General features: G+C 41.8%; 2 protein-coding genes across 2 annotated transcripts in view; one reads left to right on the forward strand and one right to left on the reverse strand.

Moving 5' to 3' along the window:
- Positions 1–21,583, forward strand: part of LOC137634742 (uncharacterized) — a 141,740-nt gene that overhangs the window by 61,636 nt on the left and 58,521 nt on the right. The window lies entirely within an intron of this gene.
- Positions 1–21,583, reverse strand: part of LOC137634763 (basigin-like) — a 47,786-nt gene that overhangs the window by 23,432 nt on the left and 2,771 nt on the right. The window contains exons 2-4 of the mRNA XM_068367284.1: positions 21,020–21,064; positions 13,857–13,953; positions 1,978–2,132 (exon numbers count right to left, since the gene is read on the reverse strand). Coding sequence (XP_068223385.1) covers positions 1,978–2,132; positions 13,857–13,953; positions 21,020–21,064 — 297 coding nt within the window. The remainder of the gene's footprint in view (positions 1–1,977; positions 2,133–13,856; positions 13,954–21,019; positions 21,065–21,583) is intronic.

A 21,583-nucleotide genomic window follows, 5' to 3' on the forward strand; every position in this document is an offset into this window, starting at 1 on the left:
ACGGAGTTACTGTCTGTTGCGATACCACCTTGCCTCTCTGGGAGGTGTGCAGTTGTCGTACTGCAGCAAGTCCGAACTGACCCAGTGCTAATGGCACCACCTAGGAGTTGGGCTTGCGCGGAAGGGACCGACTTGCACTTAAAAGCTGCAAGATTTGGTCCATGGTTTCTGCGAGAAACCTCTTCCGCAGACGAGGAATAAATGAGCTCTCTCGTCTTTGTGTGGGTGGGGTGATCACGTCGGCTACGTGAGTTGGTTACACCCGAAACCACGGAGGGAAACGTCTGTTCGTCGATCAAGGCCTGCTGAACCCATAAGTCCTTCGACATTACTTCTCCCCTGGGCTTGGGAGCTTGTAAGAGGTCCCAGACTAGGCGAACAACTGGCACGAACAGACGAACCCTCGAACGCAACACTGTAACACTTTGCGCTTATCACTTTCTCACTTTTGATTTTCTGTTTGCACTTATTTCACTGAACTCGAAACTTTAAGTGGTTTGTACCTGAAACACGCAACTCTATCCTTCATTAAAAGTTAGTAATTGCGAAAACAGTATTACAATGTAACAGAAAAACATAATGAAAGATAAATAATTCAGTGGCTGGAAAAGAGATTAAACACTAGATCAAATAAACTACGTTTAAAATCTCTCACCGCATAAAGTCTGAGAACAAGAATAAAACTCTAGAAACGTTTACCTTCTTCCCCTAAAGAGACTAGGGAGAAGAGCAAAAACGATAACAACGTTACCCGCTTGAACGAAACGTTTATCCTCCTCTCTCTCCCTCCGTCTCTATCTCTCTCTCTCTCTCTCTTGACTTAGCACCTGAGAGAAGAGCCCAATTATATATATCGTTAAAACATATTATTGTTAAAGGAAAAAAACTGAAAGGTTTCCCAAATAAAAAGTTCCTTATAGAATAGAACCATTTAAGCTAAGAAAGAATGAACAAAACGCTAGAATCGGTTTACTCTTACTGCAACGTGACACCGTGATAGACTCTCTCTCTATCGTAACGATAGAGCGCAAGTTGAACGTTCTGAACGTCAACAACTGCAGAGACAAAACAAAACGTTAGTTCAACTTTGAAAACAGTACAAGACTATCAAAGAAATTCTTTCAAAAACATTAAAATAGCATAATATGTTAACAGGTAAAAACGAAATGACGGGCTCAAAGTTAATTAACTTCGGTTCCAAGAAAAGACCGCCTACTATTAGGAAAGGTCGAATATAAACAAATATAAAAATTAATTTTAATAAGTTTATAATAAAAGGAAGTTAATCAAAGAGGCCTATAAAAGGCGGAGAGATATAAAATAAATCTATAACTTTGTTAAGCAAAATTAAGAGAGTCTATACTCTCTTCGACACCAACACTTCCGTCTAAGGGAAGGGTCGGCCATTTAAAAGTGAAAGAGAGTTCATACTCTCTTCGTACCAAAATTAAATAAAAAATTAAATCAAATTAATTCCAAAAACTTGCTAAGCTAATGATATAGCTTCCTGAATAGCGAAGGCTAAACTCTAGAGCAAATACATCACCAAATCGTGAGCAATAACTCCAGAATCAACAGCGTATCCATGTAGGTCTAGCCGGAGGCACGACAGAGGAAAAATTGAGGTGGTGTTGACAAGAAGTACTAGAGTACCTGACCACAGATGGCGCTGTGGTGTTCACCCCCACCTGTATAGCGATCGCTGGCGTATCCCGACCGTAGATTTCTGTCGGCAACAGAGTTGACAGCTACATGATTATCGGGTAAGATTAATATTGAAAAATTAAGGATCAAATAATAAATCCTAATTAACGAAAGAGCTTAGACCAACCCATGGGGAACCTCCTTAAAAGTAGTGTGTTAGGCTCTTCACCTCCACTGACAACTCTACATTATACATATGATAAAAGAGAAACCTCCAGACATAAAAGTGAACCAATTTTCATGGTGCAAATGTGTGACCCATCTTTCACTTACCAACAAGATAAAAGTACTTTTCTTCTTCACCAGGTCCTTTGATCAGACAACTGAATTCTCCCAAGTCACTCTCTGTTTGAGATGTAATGTTCAGTGTTGAATTACTGTGAATCTGGAAGTGGTCATTGGGTTCAATTTCTGTTCCATTCTTCTTCCTAAAATGAAAATAAAAGTTAGTATACAATAAACATTCAGAATAATATAAAAGGATATCGGGGATTGCAATTAGCAGTGCCTTATGATTAAGTTTTACTTTCATTGCATAAACATGCCCAAACATCATCAAGGGGTATTGCAATCTGATCCTATCTACACTGTATATTAAACAACTTGGAAAAATGTTATTTTCCTTAGTAAAATAAATTTTTGAATATACTTACCCGGTGATCATGTAGCTGCAACTCTGTTACCCGACAGAAAAAACCTACGGTCGGGATACGCCAGCGATCGCTATACAGGTGGGGGTGTACAACAACAGCGCCATCTGTCGAGTAGGTACTCAGGTACTTCTTGTCAACAAGAACCAATTTTCTCCTCGGTCCACTGGGTCTCTATGGGGAGGAAGGGAGAGTCCTTAAATTCATGATCACCGGGTAAGTATATTCAAAAATTTATTTTACTAAGGAAAATAACATTTTTCAATATTAATCTTACCCGGTGATCATGTAGCTGATTCACACCCAGGGGGGTGGGTGGAGACCAGCATACATGTTAACATTAGAAGCTAAGTATCCCGTATTTCATTTTAGCAGTTATTCAAAATAACAAACATAAAATTAATAAGTACCTGGTAAGGAAGTCGACTTGAACCATTACTCTGCCTTTTTAAGTACGTCTTCCTTACTGAGCCTCGCGATCCTCTTAGGATGCTGAGCGACTCCTAGGTGCTGAAGTATGAAGGGCTGCAACCCATACTAAAGGACCTCATCACAACCTCTAATCTAGGCGCTTCTCAAGAAAGAATTTGACCACCCGCCAAATCAACCAGGATGCGAAAGGCTTCTTAGCCTTCCGTACAACCCAAAAACAACAATAAAAAGCATTTCAAGAGAAAGATTAAAAAAGGTTATGGGATTATGGGAATGTAGTGGTTGAGCCCTCACCTACTACTGCACTCGCTGCTACGAATGGTCCCAGGGTGTAGCAGTTCTCGTAAAGAGACTGGACATCTTTAGGGTAAAATGATGCGAACACTGACTTGCTTCTCCAATAGGTTGCATCCATTACACTCTGCAGAGAACGGTTCTGTTTGAAGGCCACTGAAGTTGCGACAGCTCTAACTTCATGTGTCCTTACCTTCAGCAAAGCATGGTCTTCCTCATTCAGATGAGAATGGGCTTCTCTAATCAAAAGTCTGATGTAATAAGAAACTGCGTTCTTCGACATCGGTAAAGAAGGTTTCTTAATAGAACACCATAAAGCTTCTGATTGTCCTCGTAATGGCTTTGTACGTCTTAAATAGTACTTAAGAGCTCTTACTGGGCATAGTACTCTCTCTTGTTCGTTTCCAACCAAACTGGACAGGCTTGGAATCTCGAACGATTTGGGCCAAGGACGAGAAGGGAGCTCGTTTTTAGCTAAAAAACCAAGCTGTAAGGAACATGTAGCCGTTTCAGATGTAAAACCTATGTTCCTGCTGAAGGCGTGTATCTCTCTGACTCTTTTAGCTGTTGCTAAGCAAACGAGGAAAAGAGTCTTCAAAGTGAGATCTTTAAAAGAGGCTGATTGAAGCGGTTCGAACCTTGCTGACATCAGGAACCTTAAAACCACGTCTAAGTTCCAACCTGGTGTGGCTAACCGACGCTCCTTTGAGGTCTCAAAAGACTTAAGGAGGTCCTGTAGATCTTTGTTGGTGGAAAGATCTAAGCCTCTGTGGCGGAAGACTGCTGCCAACATGCTTCTGTAACCTTTGATCGTAGGAGCTGATAGGGATCTTACATTCCTTAGGTGTAAAAGGAAGTCAGCTATCTGCGTTACAGAGGTACTGGTTGAGGAAACTGAATTCGCCTTGCACCAGCTTCGGAAGACTTCCCATTTTGACTGGTAGACCTTGAGAGTGGATGTCCTCCTTGCTCTGGCTGCCTCCTTCGAAAAGCCTCTAGCTCTTGAGAGTCTTTCGATAGTCTGAAGGCAGTCAGACGAAGAGCGTGGAGGCTTGGGTGTACCTTCTTTACGTGCGGCTGACGCAGAAGGTCCACTCTTAGAGGAAGAGTCCTGGGAACGTCTACTAGCCATTGCAGTACCTTGGTGAACCATTCTCTCGCGGGCCAGAGGGGAGCAACCAACGTCAACCGTGTCCCTTCGTGAGAGGCGAACTTCTGCAGAACCTTGTTGACAATCTTGAACGGGGGGAACGCATACAGGTCTAGATGGGACCAATCCAGAAGAAAGGCATCTACGTGAACTGCTGCTGGGTCCGGAATCGGTGAGCAATAAATTGGGAGCCTCTTGGTCATCGAGGTAGCGAACAGATCTATGGTGGGCTGACCCCACAGGGCCCATAGTCTGCTGCAAACATTCTTGTGAAGGGTCCATTCTGTAGGGATGATCTGACCCTTCCGGCTGAGGCGGTCTGCCATGACATTCATGTCGCCTTGAATGAACCTCGTTACAAGCGATATCTTTCGATCTCTTGACCAGGTGAGGAGGTCCCTTGCGATCTCGAACAACTTCCTCGAATGAGTCCCTCCTTGCTTGGAGATGTACGCCAAGGCTGTAGTGTTGTCGGAGTTCACCTCCACCACCTTGCCTAGAAGGAGGGACTTGAAGCTTCTCAAGGCCAGATGAACTGCCAGTAGCTCCTTGCAGTTGATGTGTAGTGCTCTTTGATCCGGATTCCACGTGCCCGAGCATTCCCGACCGTCCAGTGTCGCACCCCAGCCCGTGTCCGATGCGTCCGAGAAGAGAAGGTGGTCGGGGGTCTGAACAGCTAGTGGTAGACCTTCCTTGAGAAGAATGCTGTTCTTCCACCAAGTCAGTGCAGACTTCATCTCTTCGGATATAGGAACTGAGACCGCTTCTAGCGTCATTTCCTTTCTCCAGTGAGCAGCTAGGTGATACTGAAGGGGTCGGAGGTGGAGTCTCCCTAACGCGATGAACTGGTCCAGCGATGAAAGCGTCCCTATTAGACTCATCCACTGTCTGACTGAACATCGGTTCCTTTTCAGCATGCTCTGGATGCATTCTTGGGCTTGACTGATTCTGGGGGCCGACGGAAAAGCCCGAAAAGCTCGACTCTGAATCTCCATACCTAGATAGACTATAGTTTGGGATGGGACGAGTTGGGACTTTTCTATATTGACCAGGAGACCCAATTCCTTGGTCAGATCCATAGTCCATTTGAGATTCTCCAGACAGCGACGACTTGACGGAGCTCTTAAAAGCCAGTCGTCCAAATAGAGGGAGGCTCTGATGTCTGCCAAATGCAGGAATTTGGCAATATTCCTCATCAGTTTGGTAAACACTACAGGTGCCGTGCTTAGGCCAAAGCACAGGGCTTGGAACTGGTAAACGACCTTCCCAAAGACGTTAGAAAGGTTGGGAGTCTGGATGGACGGGGACATGAAAGTACGCGTCCTTTAGGTCCAACGAGACCATCCAGTCTTCCTTCCTGACCGATGCTAGCAACGACTTCGTCGTCTCCATGGTGAACGTTGTTTAATCTCTTGTAGGCTGGCAAAGAAACACGAACAACGATAGGTCTCTTTAATAAGAGGTTACTATACAAATTGACGGCTAAACAGAGACTAACAATATTTGTTACATACATACAGAAGAAAAGTATTTACAAAACTCTCACTTGTTTATTTACATTAGAAACCAATTACCATTACAATATAATTTACGAACAACCCATTACATATCTAGTAAACAAACAAATACAGACATTTGGAGGTATATCACACACCTCCCCCTAAGACGTCTAGGGTAATATATAACTCCTAGCGTCTGAAGATCCTTCTTATTCATATGTATTTTTGTTCCATTTTACTTGTAGGCGATCAGGTTCTTTCTTATGCCGCAAACTACGACGTGGAGCTGGTGTAGGCGAAACTGGTTGTTCAATAACCTCAGCAGTAGAATTATCTTGCGACCTCTCCCCATCCTTTGGTTTATTGGGAGTGTTAGTTGCATCAAGGCTTGATCCATATATTGGTAGAAAAGGTCGATGCGGTCTCAGGAACTTCCGGTTTCTCCACAAAATACGTCCACTGCCCATCTTTATAAGATAATCTCGCCTGGATCCAATGCCAACAACAACACCTGGACGATTCCAAAGTTTTGTGTTGTGATCTTGAACATCAACATAACTACCCATTTTCAAGTGAGAAAGGGGTCTGGCAGTACTGTCGTACCGTTGCTTCGCCTGACTTCGCAAGTACTCTGCCTTAACATCACATTCCTCTGCCTTCCTTTGCCACTCTTTGGCAAATGAGCGACGATGTGTTGGAATAAAAGACCTGAGGGGATGACCAAATAAAACTTGGGCTGGTGATCTGCCATCAGCACGAGGTGTGTTCCTAAGCTCTAACATTCCACGGGCGAATTCATCCGCATCCAGATTCCCATTCTTAGTAGTAGTCATTATCAGCTTCTTGATAATTTTCACAGATGCTTCTGCATGTCCATTTGCCTTCGGATTATATGGCAAAGTAATGCGATGTTCTACTCCCCAACGAGATAAAAAACGTCTCAAAGCTGATGCAGCAAACTGTGGTCCTCCATCAGTCTTCAACAACACAGGAACACCAGTATCTGAAAATATAGCCCTCAATGATCGGATTAGATTAGCTGCAGAAGCTATACCCTGGCAGGAAGATATACAAGGCCACCCAGACAACCTATCAACATAAACAAGATAAGTTCGACCCATGGCATGAAAATAATCTGCAGATACAGATTCAAAAACTCTACTTGGTTGATCTTCTTCTTGCCATAAAGGTTCGTTCCTTTGATTTGGTAGAAGAGAACGGCATTTGATACAAGAAGAAACTATATTCTCAATATCTCTGTCAATTTTAGGCCAATAAACAGTTTGCCGCGCCCTCCTTTTAGTGCGGTCAATTCCCTGATGACCATCATGAAGACATTCAAGGGTTTCACGTCGAAGTCTCTTGGGTATAAGAAGTCTTGCTCCATAAACAATTAGGTCATCATCTACAGCAAGCATATCACGTATATTCCAGAAAGGTCTGAGTTCTACTTCCAAATTATGGCAGTGTTCAGGAAAACCTTTCATTATAATCTCCCGAAGAGAATTGTATTCTGCATCCTGTTCAGCAGCAGCACGTATCTTTTCCAGTGTTTTGTCCTTTAGAGGTGTTAGAAGTACGCCATCTTCATGCATATCGAGGGCATTCACCATTGCAACATGCAAAGGATCAGTGGATCCATCGTCTTTCAAACAATTTTCTTCTGTAGGATCCTGAACTGGTGCCCGTGATAAAGCATCCGGAATACAATGAGCACTTCCTTTCTGCCAGTGAACAGTAAAACTAAAATTACTTAGTTTCTCTCTCATGCGTTGAAGTCTTGGGTTTTCAATTTCACCAAGTGATTTACTGTTAAGAATTGGTATCAATGGTCTATGATCTATCACAACATCAAAATGAGGTAATCCAGCCAAGTAAGTATGACATTTCTTTATTGACCATAATACGGCTGTCATTTCCAGCTCTATTACAGAATATCTTGTTTCAACATCTGAAAGGAATCTTGAGCCACATTGCGTTAGTTTCCAGTCCGTTCCATGCTTTTGAAGTAAAGCAAATCCCAGACCATGCAGTCGTGACGCATCTGTCTGCAACATGGCTGGCAAAGTTGCATCAAAATGTGCAAGTACAGGGGGTGCAGTAAGTGCTTCCTTCACTCTCCTAAATGACAAATCATGTTGTGCAGTCCAACACCATTCATTACGCTGCTTCAGTAAATCTCTGAGTGGTTGTGCTTCACGTGCAATCACTGAAGAAAAACTTCCAAGCTGATTAACAAGTCCCATAAAAGATCGAAGATCTGTTATATTTTGTGGCACAGGAAAGTCTGCAATAGCCATCACTTTGCGAGAATCAACTGTGTAGCCACGACTTGAGATTTTATATCCACAAAAATCAACAACACGTTTTGCAAAGCAAATTTTCTTATCATTAAGTGTTATCCCATATTCATCACATCTTTGCAAGATAGAAATAATATGGGCTAGGTGATCCTTATAAGAATAATCATACGCAAGAACATCATCAACTATCTTCACAGTTTGTGGTATACCACCAAGAGCTTGGTCTCCTCTTCGATTGTATTCATCTCCTGAAGAAATAAGTCCCATTACTGCTCTCTTGAATTTATAGCGACCCCATGGGGTGATAAAACATGTGAGATCCTGGTCTTCTTCTGCAATTTTGATTTGGAAATATCCCATTTTTGCATCTAGTGTAGAGAACCACATCGCTCCGGTGCTTATCGAAGCTACTGCATCATGTGGTGATCGTACAGGATAAGTGGGTCTACATACATACCTATTGAGCTTAGTGAGATCAACACACAATCTTACTCCATTTGGCTTTTTAGCAACAGGCACTATAGGATGACACCATTCTGTTGGATGCTCAACCTTACAGATAACATCCTTCTCCAAAAGTTCATCAAGCTGATCCTTTATTTCAGACCTCCAGCTGTATGGTATAGTGCGCGGGGCTGTCACAGCAAATGGTCTTGCATTTTCGGACAACTTTATATGCATAGGACCTCCATGCATCTTCCTCAGTATTTTTGTGGCACCAAATACCCGAGGAAATGCTGATACCAAAGCTGCAGCATGCTCTGCCCTTTCTTCTCCAGTTGGATCACGTTCATAAGGCCACCTTGGAAGTGCAACAGGAGAATGAACTTCCCTACAAGTAGAGTCTTCTTTCTCTTTGTAGTCCTTTAAGCGCTTTTCTTCACCTGGATTTACAGACAATCGTACGGGAAGAGAATTAATTTGAGCAGGAAAATCCTCCGGTAGAATTCCTAAAGCAATAGAATCAAACCAGCTCAATAAAGCTCCCTTTACTTCTTTCACCACAGTTATTTCAGCTTTAGTTTGTCGATCACCAAGTGAAAGGTGTGAAGTGAAAGCTCCTACACAATTAAGGGTCTGGTAACCAGCAGAACAAAGCTTTCCAATTTTAGAAGGTTCGAGCATATAGGGATATATGCCAAGAGATCTCGCTACATTGAGCCCCATGACTGTAGCTTCTGCTCCCGAATCCGGTGTCCATAGTATAGACGAGTTCCCTGCAGGATGAGTCATGTGAATCTGAACTTTCGGGGTTGCTTGAGAAATGGCACTGTTAACATATACATCACTTACGATCCTATGTACATCTCTGTTAAGTTTACTACCAGTTGATTTTAGCTTTGAATCTTTACTCTTTTTCAGCAAAGAAGAAGTTTCCTTCCCTGTTGACCTACACACAGCAGCAAAATGTCCAATCTTTCCGCATTGGGAACACTTTTTGTCCCTTGCCTTACAAACATTCATGTCAGAATGTCTATCTCTTCCACATCTAAAGCATCTTTCCTTTTTATATAAACTGTTGGGTGCTTTCTTGTAGTCCCTTTTGTACCGTGAAACTTTTGATATATTGTCTGGGATCATTCCTCGTATTGTAGCACTATTCTCATTAGCACTCTCAGAAGCTCGACAAATATCTACAGCCTTCTCCAGATTCAGGTCCTTCTCTTCAAGCATACGTTTTAGAGCTTGTTCATCACGAGTGCCAACAACAATACGGTCTCTCAATCTATTGTCCATACACGATGAACAAAAATCGCAGAATGCTGCAATTTCCCGGATACCACAAAGGAAATCGTCGAAACTCTCACCAGTTTCTTGTTTTCTGAGGTAAAATTCTCTCCTGTCGACGATTACATTCCGTTGACCTCGTAAGTGACTTTCCATGGCATTAAGTATAGTTTCAAGATCTGCATCAGCCGGAAAAGAGAGCCCATATCGCAATGTTCGTGTCCAGTCTTCATCTAAAACAGAAGCGAGAACCGACCTTTGCTCAGCAGGCGTTAATGATTTAATTCCAGTCAGCATTGCATAACCTTCAAATTTATGCCGCCAAGCATCGAACTCCTTCAAAGAGACTGACGATGACAGGTGAGGTGCAGGTGTGGCACTATGAGGAATTTTATACCGGCACTGTGCATCATTTTGCGAAATTTCAGCACCTCCACTTCGTTGACGATTTTCATTAACATTTCCATTTTGAACACTCATCATAGTTTCTAACATCATGGCTAAACGTTCTTCCCTCTTCTGAGCCATATCCGCTTGCTTCGCCAGCAGCTCCGTCAATTGTTCTAGTTGCCCTTCCATCGTGTCAATCAAATCCTAAATTCTGAATCACTTCTGACTACGATCATTCCACCAGTAGAACAGATCCTACTCACTGCGCCATGTTTAATCTCTTGTAGGCTGGCAAAGAAACACGAACAACGATAGGTCTCTTTAATAAGAGGTTACTATACAAATTGACGGCTAAACAGAGACTAACAATATTTGTTACATACATACAGAAGAAAAGTATTTACAAAACTCTCACTTGTTTATTTACATTAGAAACCAATTACCATTACAATATAATTTACGAACAACCCATTACATATCTAGTAAACAAACAAATACAGACATTTGGAGGTATATCACACAAATGTCTGCTTGGTGACAAAGACATTTAGAGCACTGACGTCCAGCACCGGTCTCCACCCTCCTGTCTTCTTCGCTACTAAGAAGAGACGGTTGTAGAAGCCCGGGGATTGATGGTCCCGGACTATGACTACCGCTCCCTTTTGTAGCAAGAGAGACACCTCTTGCTGTAAAGCTAGCCTCTTGTCCTCCTCTCTGTACCTGGGAGAGAGGTCGATGGGAGTAGTTGCTAGAGGGGGCTTGCGCAAGAATGGAATCCTGTACCCCTCTCTGAGCAACTTCACAGACTGAGCGTCTGCACCCCTGTTCTCCCAGGCCTGCCAGTAGTTCTTGAGCCTGGCTCCCACTGCTGTCTGGAGAGGTTGGCAGTCAGACTCTGCCTTTTGAGGACTTGGAACCCTTCTTCTTTTTGCCACGTTGACTATCGGCACGGGTACCTCCTCTGCTGGAGGTTCTGCCACGAAAGGGCGGAATGAACCTAGACGCTGGTGTGTCCATCCTAGGTCTAGGCACGGAAGGTAAAGCTGTGACTTTACGTGCGGATGACGCCACCAGGTCATGGGTATCCTTCTGGATCAACGAGGCGGCAATCCCCTTGATCAGCTCTTCAGGAAAGAGACACTTGGAAAGCGGAGCAAACATCAACTCTGACTTCTGACATGGTGTGATCCCCACCGACAAGAAGGAGCAAAGGTGATCTCGCTTCTTAAGAACTCCAGACACGAACGAAGCCGCAAGCTCGCCAGACCCATCCCGAATGGCTTTGTCCATGCATGACATGATGAGCATGGCAGAGTCCTTATCCGAAGGGGAGGTCTTTCTGCTTAACGCTCCCAAACACCAGTCCAGGAAGTTGAAGATCTCAAATGCACGAAAAACTCCCTTCAAAAGATGGTCCATGTCCGAAAAGGTCCAGCAAATCTTGGAGCGTCTCATAGCCAGTCTGCGGGGAGAGTCTACCAGACTTGAGAAGTCGCCCTGGGCAGAGGCAGGAACTCCCAAGCCGAGATCTTCTCCCGTGGCATACCAGACGCTAGATTTGGAAGCAAGCTTGGTCGGTGGAAAGATGAAGGATGTCTTCCCAAGTTGCTTCTTGGACTGCAACCACTCTCCCAGTACCCTTAAAGCTCTCTTGGATGAGCGTGCGAGTACGAGCTTCGTGAAGGCAGGAGCTGCTGACTGCATGCCTAAAGCGAACTCAGAGGGAGGTGAGCACGGGGTTGCAGACACAAACTGGTCCGGATACAACTCCTTAAACAGGGCAAGGACTTTCCTAAAGTCTAAGGAGGGAGGCGTAGTCTTGGGTTCCTCTATGTCGGAGTGTTGATCGTCCAAATGCGCAGCTTCGTCGTCATCAGAGACTCCTTCATCCGAATGCTGAGGAGGAAGCGGCAAAGGAGGAGAAGAAAGCTGAACGGCTGAATCCGGCAGCACGGGTGCATGCGTAGCTGCACTGGATCCAACATCATGCCGCTGCTGGTCAGTCTGAGAGCTGGCAACAACAAAAGCGGAGTGATGGTGCGTGGTGGGGACTGCCGTGGGTTGCGGAGACTGCCGCATTGCGTCAAAACACGGCAGCTTGACAGCACCTTCCCACTGCTGATGCGGTAGCTCACGCATGTCAACGGAGGGTGCCGCACGTCGGCTAACGTCAACATGCGTCTGGCAGGGTCGACTGCGCAACGGTGGGGGAGCTCTCACAGCCGGAGTGTGGGAGCAGGCAGCCGCAGTGTCTGCTGAGCGCACAACCGTGGCAGGTTGTGGGTTAACGGGTGCAGTGTCAACCTTCTCAGCACGATACTCCTGCATGAAGGAAGCTAGCTGAGTCTGCATAGACTGCAGCATAGACCACTTAGGGTCTACAGCGGTTGGTGCGGCAACAGACGGAGTGATTGCCTGCTGCGGAACCACTCTACCTCTCTTGGGAGGTGTGCAGTCTTCGGAAGACTGCGGCGAGTCCGAACTGACCCAGTGGCTACACCTGGGCCGTTGGACTCGCTCGGAAGGGACCTTGCGCTTGAGAGGTCGTGAGACCTTGGTCCAGCGTTTCTGACGAGAAACTTCTTCCACAGACGAGGAATGAATGGGCTCACTCGTCTGTTTGTGGGTGGGACGATCTCTGCAAGATACGTCTGCAACCACTGAGGGTACATCTGTACACTGATCAAGGCCTGTCGAACCCTTTGGTCCTTCGACATTGCTTCTCCCCTGGGCTTGGGAGCTTGCAAGAGGTCCCGGACTGGGAGGACGACTGGCACGAACAGATGCACCCTCATGCGTAACACTGACACTGACACTTTTCACAGCACTTGCACTCACTACACTTCCCACTGCACTTTTCTCCTTCAACTCTTTGACATCGGCCAAGAGTTGATTGCGGTCATTCGCTAATGACTCCACTCTGTCACCAAGAGCCTGAATGGCACGCATCATGTCCGCCATCGAGGGTTGCTGAGAGCTAGTAGAAGGGTCGGGAGTCACCACTACAGGGGAAGGAATAGGTTGAGGGGCATGGGGAGAGGAAAAATCAAAAGAGCGAGACGAACTCCTCCTGATCCTATCCTTCTCTAGCCTACGTGCATTCTTAAGGAATTCATTAAAATCGAATTCCGAAAGCCCAGCGCATTCCTCACATCGATCTTCCAATTGACAGGATTTACCCCTACAATTGGAACAAACGGTGTGAGGATCTATAGAGGCCTTCGGAAGACGCCTAGAACAGTCCCTAGTGCTACACTGCCTGTACTTGGGGACTTGAGTATGGTCAGACATCTTGAATCAGTCAAAGGGGGAAATCCAAAATCTATCCAAGTCATCAACAAATAATCCAAATCTAATCAAAAAAGCTTGATAAGGTAATGATAATAACTCCTGTACAGCGAAAGCTAATATCTAGAGAGAATACATCACCAAAAAGCGTGAAAATCAACTCCAGAAACAACAGCGTATCAAGTAGGTCTTGCCGGTGGCACGACAGAGAGAAAATTGGTTCTTGTTGACAAGAAGTACCTGAGTACCTACTCGACAGATGGCGCTGTTGTTGTACACCCCCACCTGTATAGCGATCGCTGGCGTATCCCGACCGTAGGTTTTTTCTGTCGGGCAACAGAGTTGCAGCTACATGATCACCGGGTAAGATTAATATAGAAAAAACAATTTAAATCAAACACAAATAAATATAACTCACCAAGTAGTTTCAACATTAGTAGCATTGTAATCACACGTCAGCAAGAGAGATTGGTCTTTTTTGAAGAGCCTTGTATTTTCCGTTTCAGTTGGTGAGCCTGAAAATGCCAAAATAGATTACAAATATTCCCAAGTTGACAGCATACCCTACAGAATGCACTTCCTGTCTTTAATGAAAATTTGTATTTTCATTGGAAGGTTAAGAAATTATTTGAATTTCTGAAATTCCTTTTCTTTACATAAAGCATTAATTTTACCCAAGATTAACTGTCGCTATGGAAGTAGACAAACCATCTAGAATTCTACTGTTGATTCAGGTATTAGCCCTTACTACTTGACAATTACTCGTTATGGAAAGAAAAACAATTTGACGATTCAAAGGATAGTAATACCTGCATTGAAAGAAATATCAAAATAGGTACAAAAATTGCCAATAAATGCAGACTTAGCACTTTCACTGGGCAAAGATCAAGTTCTGGAAATTGGATAGGTATTTCGAAAGACAAAGAGAATGGTGGAGAAGTAAAAAAAAAATCCCACATTTTTTACAGTACACTACAGTATTTTATATTTTCCTAGCTACACAAACCTGAGTCCTTTAAACGGAGCATGAATACACTGAAACTGGAACAGCCATTAAAATTCAACGAAGTAGTCATAGTATAACTACATGGAAAGCTTCACCCAACTGTCAAGTCAGCAAGACTAGCTCTTTTGACCTTTAGGCAAGGAACTTGCAGGGTGATAACTCAAAGGATTTGTTTTTTATAGTTAGGAAAAATACAAAATACTGTACTTTAAAAATGTGAATTTTGTTTATACAAAAATACAAACCCCATCCTCCATGTCAGCGATCACTGGATTATCATCTGACCCAGTCACAGCTGTCACTAGAGACAGGGTCATCAACAGAGGAGTTACTGGAGCAAAGATCTCCTTAAGCTTATCCGAGGACTGAGTACCAGTGATGCCTAAAGAAGGCCACAATCTTCTAAGGTATAGGTCGTCAATGTTGTCATCAGTCTAAACTACTAAAGGTGCACTTTAAGAAATTGGCGGAGGAGTATTCCCTTCAATAGGGGAAGGTGATATTCCCATCCTTTCTGAAGGAAGCTCAGAGCACAAACAGAGGTCTTACTTCCCATATTCCCGTCCTTTCTGAAGGAAGCTCAGAGCACAAACAGAGGTCTTACTTCCCATATTCCCTTCAATAGGGGAAGGTGATATTCCCGTCCTTTCTGAAGGAAGCTCGGAGCACAAACAGAGGTCTTACTTCCCATATTCCCGTCCTTTCTGAAGGAAGCTCAGAGCACAAACAGAGGTCTTACTTCCCATATTCCCTTCAATAGGGGAAGGTGATATTCCCGTCCTTTCTGAAGGAAGCTCAGAGCACAGAGGTCTTACTTCCCATATTCACTGGATTATCATCTGACCCAGTCACAGCTGTCACTAGAGACAGGGTCATCAACAGAGGAGTTACTGGAGCAAAGATCTCCTTAAGCTTATCCGAGGACTGAGTACCAGTGATGCCTAAAGAAGGCCACAATCTTCTAAGGTATAGGTCGTCAATGTTGTCATCAGTCTAAACTACTAAAGGTGCACTTTAAGAAATTGGCAGAGGAGTATTCCCTTCAATAGGGGAAGGTGATATTCCCATCCTTTCTGAAGGAAGCTCAGAGCACAAACAGAGGTCTTACTTCCCATATTCCTGTCCTTTCTGAAGGAAGCTCAGAGCACAAACAGAGGTCTTACTTCCCATATTCCCTTCAATAGGGGAAGGTGATATTCCCGTCCTTTCTGAAGGAAGCTCAGAGCACAAACAGAGGTCTTACTTCCCATATTCCCATCCTTTCTGAAGGAAGCTCAGAGCACAAACAGAGGTCTTACTTCCCATATTCCCTTCAATAGGGGAAGGTGATATTCCCGTCCTTTCTGAAGGAAGCTCAGAGCACAAACAGAGGTCTTACTTCCCATATTCCCTTCAATAGGGGAAGGTGATATTCCCGTCCTTTCTGAAGGAAGCTCAGAGCACAAACAGAGGTCTTACTTCCCATATTCCCGTCCTTTCTGAAGGAAGCTCAGAGCACAAACAGAGGTCTTACTTCCCATATTCCCTTCAATAGGGGAAGGTGATATTCCCGTCCTTTCTGAAGGAAGCTCAGAGCACAAACAGAGGTCTTACTTCCCATATTCCCTTCAATAGGGGAAGGTGATATTCCCGTCCTTTCTGAAGGAAGCTCAGAGCACAAACAGAGGTCTTACTTCCCATATTCCCTTCAATAGGGGAAGGTGATATTCCCATCCTTTCTGAAGGAAGCTCAGAGCACAAACCAGAGGTCTTACTTCCCACAAGTACTACCCAAGGACCAAACCCAAGAAGACCCAGTAGGACACAAAGTGAGTTGGGTTTCCCTCAAAAATAAGAGAGAGCTTCTGTATAAAGATTTTTTGGCATAAAATTTTGAGTTTACAATGTTAACGGAAGAATCCTTTTTAGCCCTTTTCTTCTAGGAGAGCACTCTTCACTGAAGAGGCCACAAACAGCATTTGTCATAGGAAGAAGACTATGAACAGTTGTGTCTATTAGGCAATTCAGCACCCAAATACAACTGGGGAAAAACCTTGGAGAAAAAGTTAGAAGAGGTTAGATATAAAAATAGATGGAAAGAACCAGGAAGAGAGGTAAATTAAATGGATAAAAAGCAAGTGCTAGTAGCTAAAGGAATGCTGCAAATATCCGTAAGTAATGCCTACACTGCACAGCACGAGATAATTGATGACAATAACATACAACAGGGTGTCTGCTAGTTGTGTGGGGGAGGCAGAGCTAGAGAGAACATATCACACTGGGCTACTAATTCCAATAATGAAAATTACAAATTGAATAATAATTGAAATCCCTGGAATTGTCTAAGTTTTGATTTAAAAGAATATTAAAAACTATAAGTCTCTACACTGACAACCATGAAACTGGATCAGGATATCAACATATGCTTTTCAGAAGTGAATAATTCTTTAAAGTCTTTCAAGATTTTCGGTGATCAATCTATACTGAAGAAGTGTTTTAATTCTTTCATTCTACCTTGTTTAGAGTATTGTCTGGTCTTCAGCTGCTGATTCTCATCTTAATTTGTTGGACAAACTTACGGTCTATTAAATTTCTTATTCCTGATCTAGATATTAATCTTAGGCACTGTCGTTCAATTAGTTCATTATGCATGTTGCATAATATTTTTCATAACTCTGACCATCCTTTACATTCAGATCTCCCTGGACAATTCTATCCTGTTCATAATACTAGGCAGGCAGTTAATTCTGACAGCCAGGCCTTCTCCATCATGAGGCTCAATACTACACAGTATTCTAGAAGTTTTATTCCAGCTATTACCAAGTTGTGCAATGATCTTCCTAATCGGGTAGTTGAATCAGTAGAACTTCAAAAGTTCAAAGTTGGAGCAAATGTTTTTATGTTGACCAGGCTGACACGAGTCTTTTTATAGTTTATATATGACGTATCTGTTTTTGACTTTGTTAATAGTTTATATATGACATCTATTTTGACATTATTATTAGAATGATTTATTGTTAATTTGTTCTCATCATTTATTTATTTCCTTATTTCCTTTCCTCGCTGGGCTATTTTTCCCTATTGCAGCCCTTGGGCTTATAGCATCTTGCTTTTCCAACTAGGGTTGTAGCTTGGCTAGTAATAATAATAATACTCCACAAGCTCAAAATGAATATAGGGCAAAACCTTCAGCAACCAGAACAAAGGGCAGATACTCAAGGAAGAAGCCCAAACTCATCTAACCAAATAAAATATGTAAAGAACATAAACATGAACCAACCAAAGGCATCCCTCTATCATCAAGACCTTGTAATCAAATTGCAATATAACTCTTGTATTTACATACACAAGAATTGGAATGGAGTTTGGACAGCTAATACATACAGTAATAAAAAAAACATTGTTAAAAGAGAACATCGGGATAAACCATGTCTATGAAAATCTTGGCACTTCAATTTAAATGGCCTATTCACAATTATTTTAGCAGTATTTCTAGTAAAAGTACTTGAATAAGAAAATTATTTCTCAACTTAAAAAAATCATGATCTATATTAACAACTCTTATAAATACAGTATGTAAAAGATACATTACACTAAAACATTGTATTACTACAAACTAAACAACTGCCTAGTGTACGTACAATTAGCAAAATTTACACAAGCTGTTTTCTAGCAAAATATCATCTTTAGAAAAACATTTTATATCAACTTGTTGCCCCATACCACAACTAAAAAGAAATAAATTTTAAAAGTAATTTGTATTTTTCCTCCCTATACAAACCCAAATCCTTTAAAATAGGGAACATGTATTCTGCGGAGCTGGAACAGTCTTTGAATTCGTTAACAAGGTACTTAATGACAGGCAGCAGGCAGTGCACTTAGGAGAGTAACCCCCTCCCACCCACCCGTTGAAGATATCATTTTTGACCTTTGGTTTAAGACTTAGAAAGGTGGTTGGGGTTTGACGATAAATTTCAAAATTTCAGGTTTGTATAGCTAGTAAAAATACAATTATTTTTAATTTTTTCATCTGTTCCTATGTGTATAGAATCCTTTTGTTCTTTAAAATAGGAAGACTCACTAATTGGCCTCATAGAACCAGACAGGTTGGTTCTTTTTCTTCCCTAGAAGTGTCAGTGTACCTGGTCCCATAGGGGAACAAAGGTGATGACTCGAGCAAGGCCCATATGGCGATGAATATGACAAATTCGGAGATAATTTGTATTTTTCCCTCACTAATGCAAACCTGGAGTTATTTATTTGGATTACCAGTAGTCATTACACTTAATTACATTAAATAGGTACATTGTATTTTACCTTGCCTACAAGAACAAGCTTTTTACTATGGTAATTACTAAATACAGTACTTCACTGGTCAAAGTTAACAGAAGAAATACATCATCTTTCAAAGGAATGTCAACAAAACTAAAATTAATTGCTGTTCAATACTCCATAATACATACCACATGAGATTGTATTGCAGCTGGCTACCATACCTACAAATAAAAATCTTTGAAATCTATCTAGCCATTCTACTTTTCAGTTCAAATTACACTACCCTCAGATATTTATGCTGTAACGAGATATTTTACATACAATGGATAGCAGAACCAGTTATTACATTCAGCCAAACATCTATACAAGCACTATAAATAGAATCTTTCCAACTCCCCTGTCAACAAAATAAGGGATTCTATCACCTATCTCTTACCACTTATGACAAACACGGAATGAGAACTTGTCGTTAATGGGGAGCATTTGTACACCCCAGCATGAAAAGCATGAGCTCTGGCCACTGTTAAACGACTTACTTTATAACCCTGAGGTCCAGGTCCTTCAATCATTGTATATCTGATAGCAAGAGAGACACTATAGATCAGCTTCAGCAAAAACATTATACTGTACTAAATATCTACTATCCATTTCAGCCAATATATACTTTGTTTTTCTTTAATATCGTTCATACAAATCATTTGCTTGGAGTGGTACTATAACACAGTGGTCTAGGGACCTCTACCCCAATATTTGATAATGTAATGCAATGTCAAATCATGTTAAATAATGCACCTTACTCTTGACTTTTGAAAGCCTAAGGAATACCAGTTGGATAATCAAGTTAAACAATGGAATGTCTGCTAACCCTAGTCCCAACCTTCTCCCTCCCTCCCCTTTTCATGAATCTCCGCCTATCCCTCGCCTAACCCACTTTCTTAGCCTCCCAGACACTTCACCTCCCTTTTCTCTCTCGTAATTTTTTTCTAATATCTAATGGTATGTACGTTGGATTTTTTTTTTTTTTTTTTCTATTCACTTAATATACTATTGTCTTTTGTTAAGTTACATAAAGCGTTTAATGCCTTCTGTTTATTTACCAAATACGATGAACCTGCCCTTACGATTTCTAAAATCCTTAAAATCCCAGTGCGATGTGCTTACTATGAACAGGTAAGAATACTAAAATCAAATTCATAATTTAACTTAAAACTCAGTAAAGTATAGATCCCAAGAGCTTCATATATTCAAAACTGAGATCATTTCATTTCTAAACCATAAAATATAGTAATTGTACTGGATAGTCGCCCATATTCATCTTAATGTATCTGCAGTCTACTTTCATTTTTCTTTTACTGTTATTTTTCATAAATGGGCTACTTTCCCTACTGGTAGCCCTTATATTTATAGCATACTGCTCTAACAGTTGGCATACTAGTATGGCAAATAATAATAAGGCTGTAGTGATAAGGGAAGCATGTTATAACTCTCACAAACATGCTAAGTATCATCATTGGTCAGAAAGCATTAAAAACGATTGAGCATACCACAAAAAATTGATATCATCTTCATCACTGGCAAGGAACAAACCGTCCTCGTCATCACTATTAACACTGACGATTACAGGATCCACAAGCTTGCGCGGATGTTATCCGTGGACCACTACTCTTCCTCGAAGGTTTTGACCGTATTATTGCACATTCTCAAACTTCCTATGATGTACTAAGCTTTACTTACAAAACCACGCTACATTTTCCCTGATATTTTTTTCCAATCTTATCATTATGGATTTTCATATGATTTCCTTGTATTACAAATAGTATGGGTCCTATTAAATTAAGATTTGATAATGCACTTTATCATTAAATACTGAGGGGAGGTGTCCAGACCTCTGTAGCAAAGTACCATTCCGATCAAATAATTAGTACGAGATATTTAAGAAAAACACCGCTGTATGTTTTGGCCGACACGGACTGTAGTATATCCAGTACCGGTAAACAAAAAAAATTCTCCACAACAGAGGAGAGGACTTGTTATTATATATACTCATTTACTCAAACATTATCAGGTCCCAAATTATTAAAAAATATATTTTTCAGTCATCGACCACTACCTATAATATACATACTGTACTGTTCAGTACAAGATACTACTATATTTTCAGATTTAATTCAAATATGCTCCTTCTTACCCAGCCTTGCCGGGTACAATAGGTCTTCCATTAACTGTCCACTGAAGATACCCAGACATTTCTATGGTACAGGTTATTAAAAATTTCTCTCCTGCTGCAACAAAATGATGACCTGAATACTCAGAGGACCTACCGATTGCCGAAGAACCGGAAGAGCCACCAATGCCGCCGCCAGCTCCTGAAATACGTATTGAGAAATAAGAAAAAATAGCTTTGGACACTGCATATTAATTGTTTAAAAATCCTTAAATCTTATAGAATATATAAAGCATTCATTATGGTATTGATAAAGAAAGGAAATTAATGTACATGACCAAAATAAATAAGGATAATGAATGTGACAACATAAAAATTATACAGTCCTATTATGTCAATTAACACTGCCAAGAATATGAAGTCAAAATGACAATTAACGACAGATATTTTCTAATAATTTGCATTACTCAGGTCCAGGACAGTTAAGGCATACATACTGTACAGTATTTTAGCATACGTAAGTCAGTGAAATTAACAGGAAATGCACTGAACAATACAAGCAGTTTTAATACAAGCTCCTACCCCAACTACTGTACCTCACACATTCAAAATTTCTTGGATTTGTATTAAAGTAAGAATTCTGTAATAATGGCTTTTGAGACGAGTGGCCATTTCTCTTTTGAAGAAAATTATCAGTGTTACTGGTGAGTTTACAGTTATT

Source organism: Palaemon carinicauda, chromosome 45, assembly GCF_036898095.1.
Source record: "Palaemon carinicauda isolate YSFRI2023 chromosome 45, ASM3689809v2, whole genome shotgun sequence".
Taxonomy (NCBI): domain Eukaryota; kingdom Metazoa; phylum Arthropoda; class Malacostraca; order Decapoda; family Palaemonidae; genus Palaemon; species Palaemon carinicauda.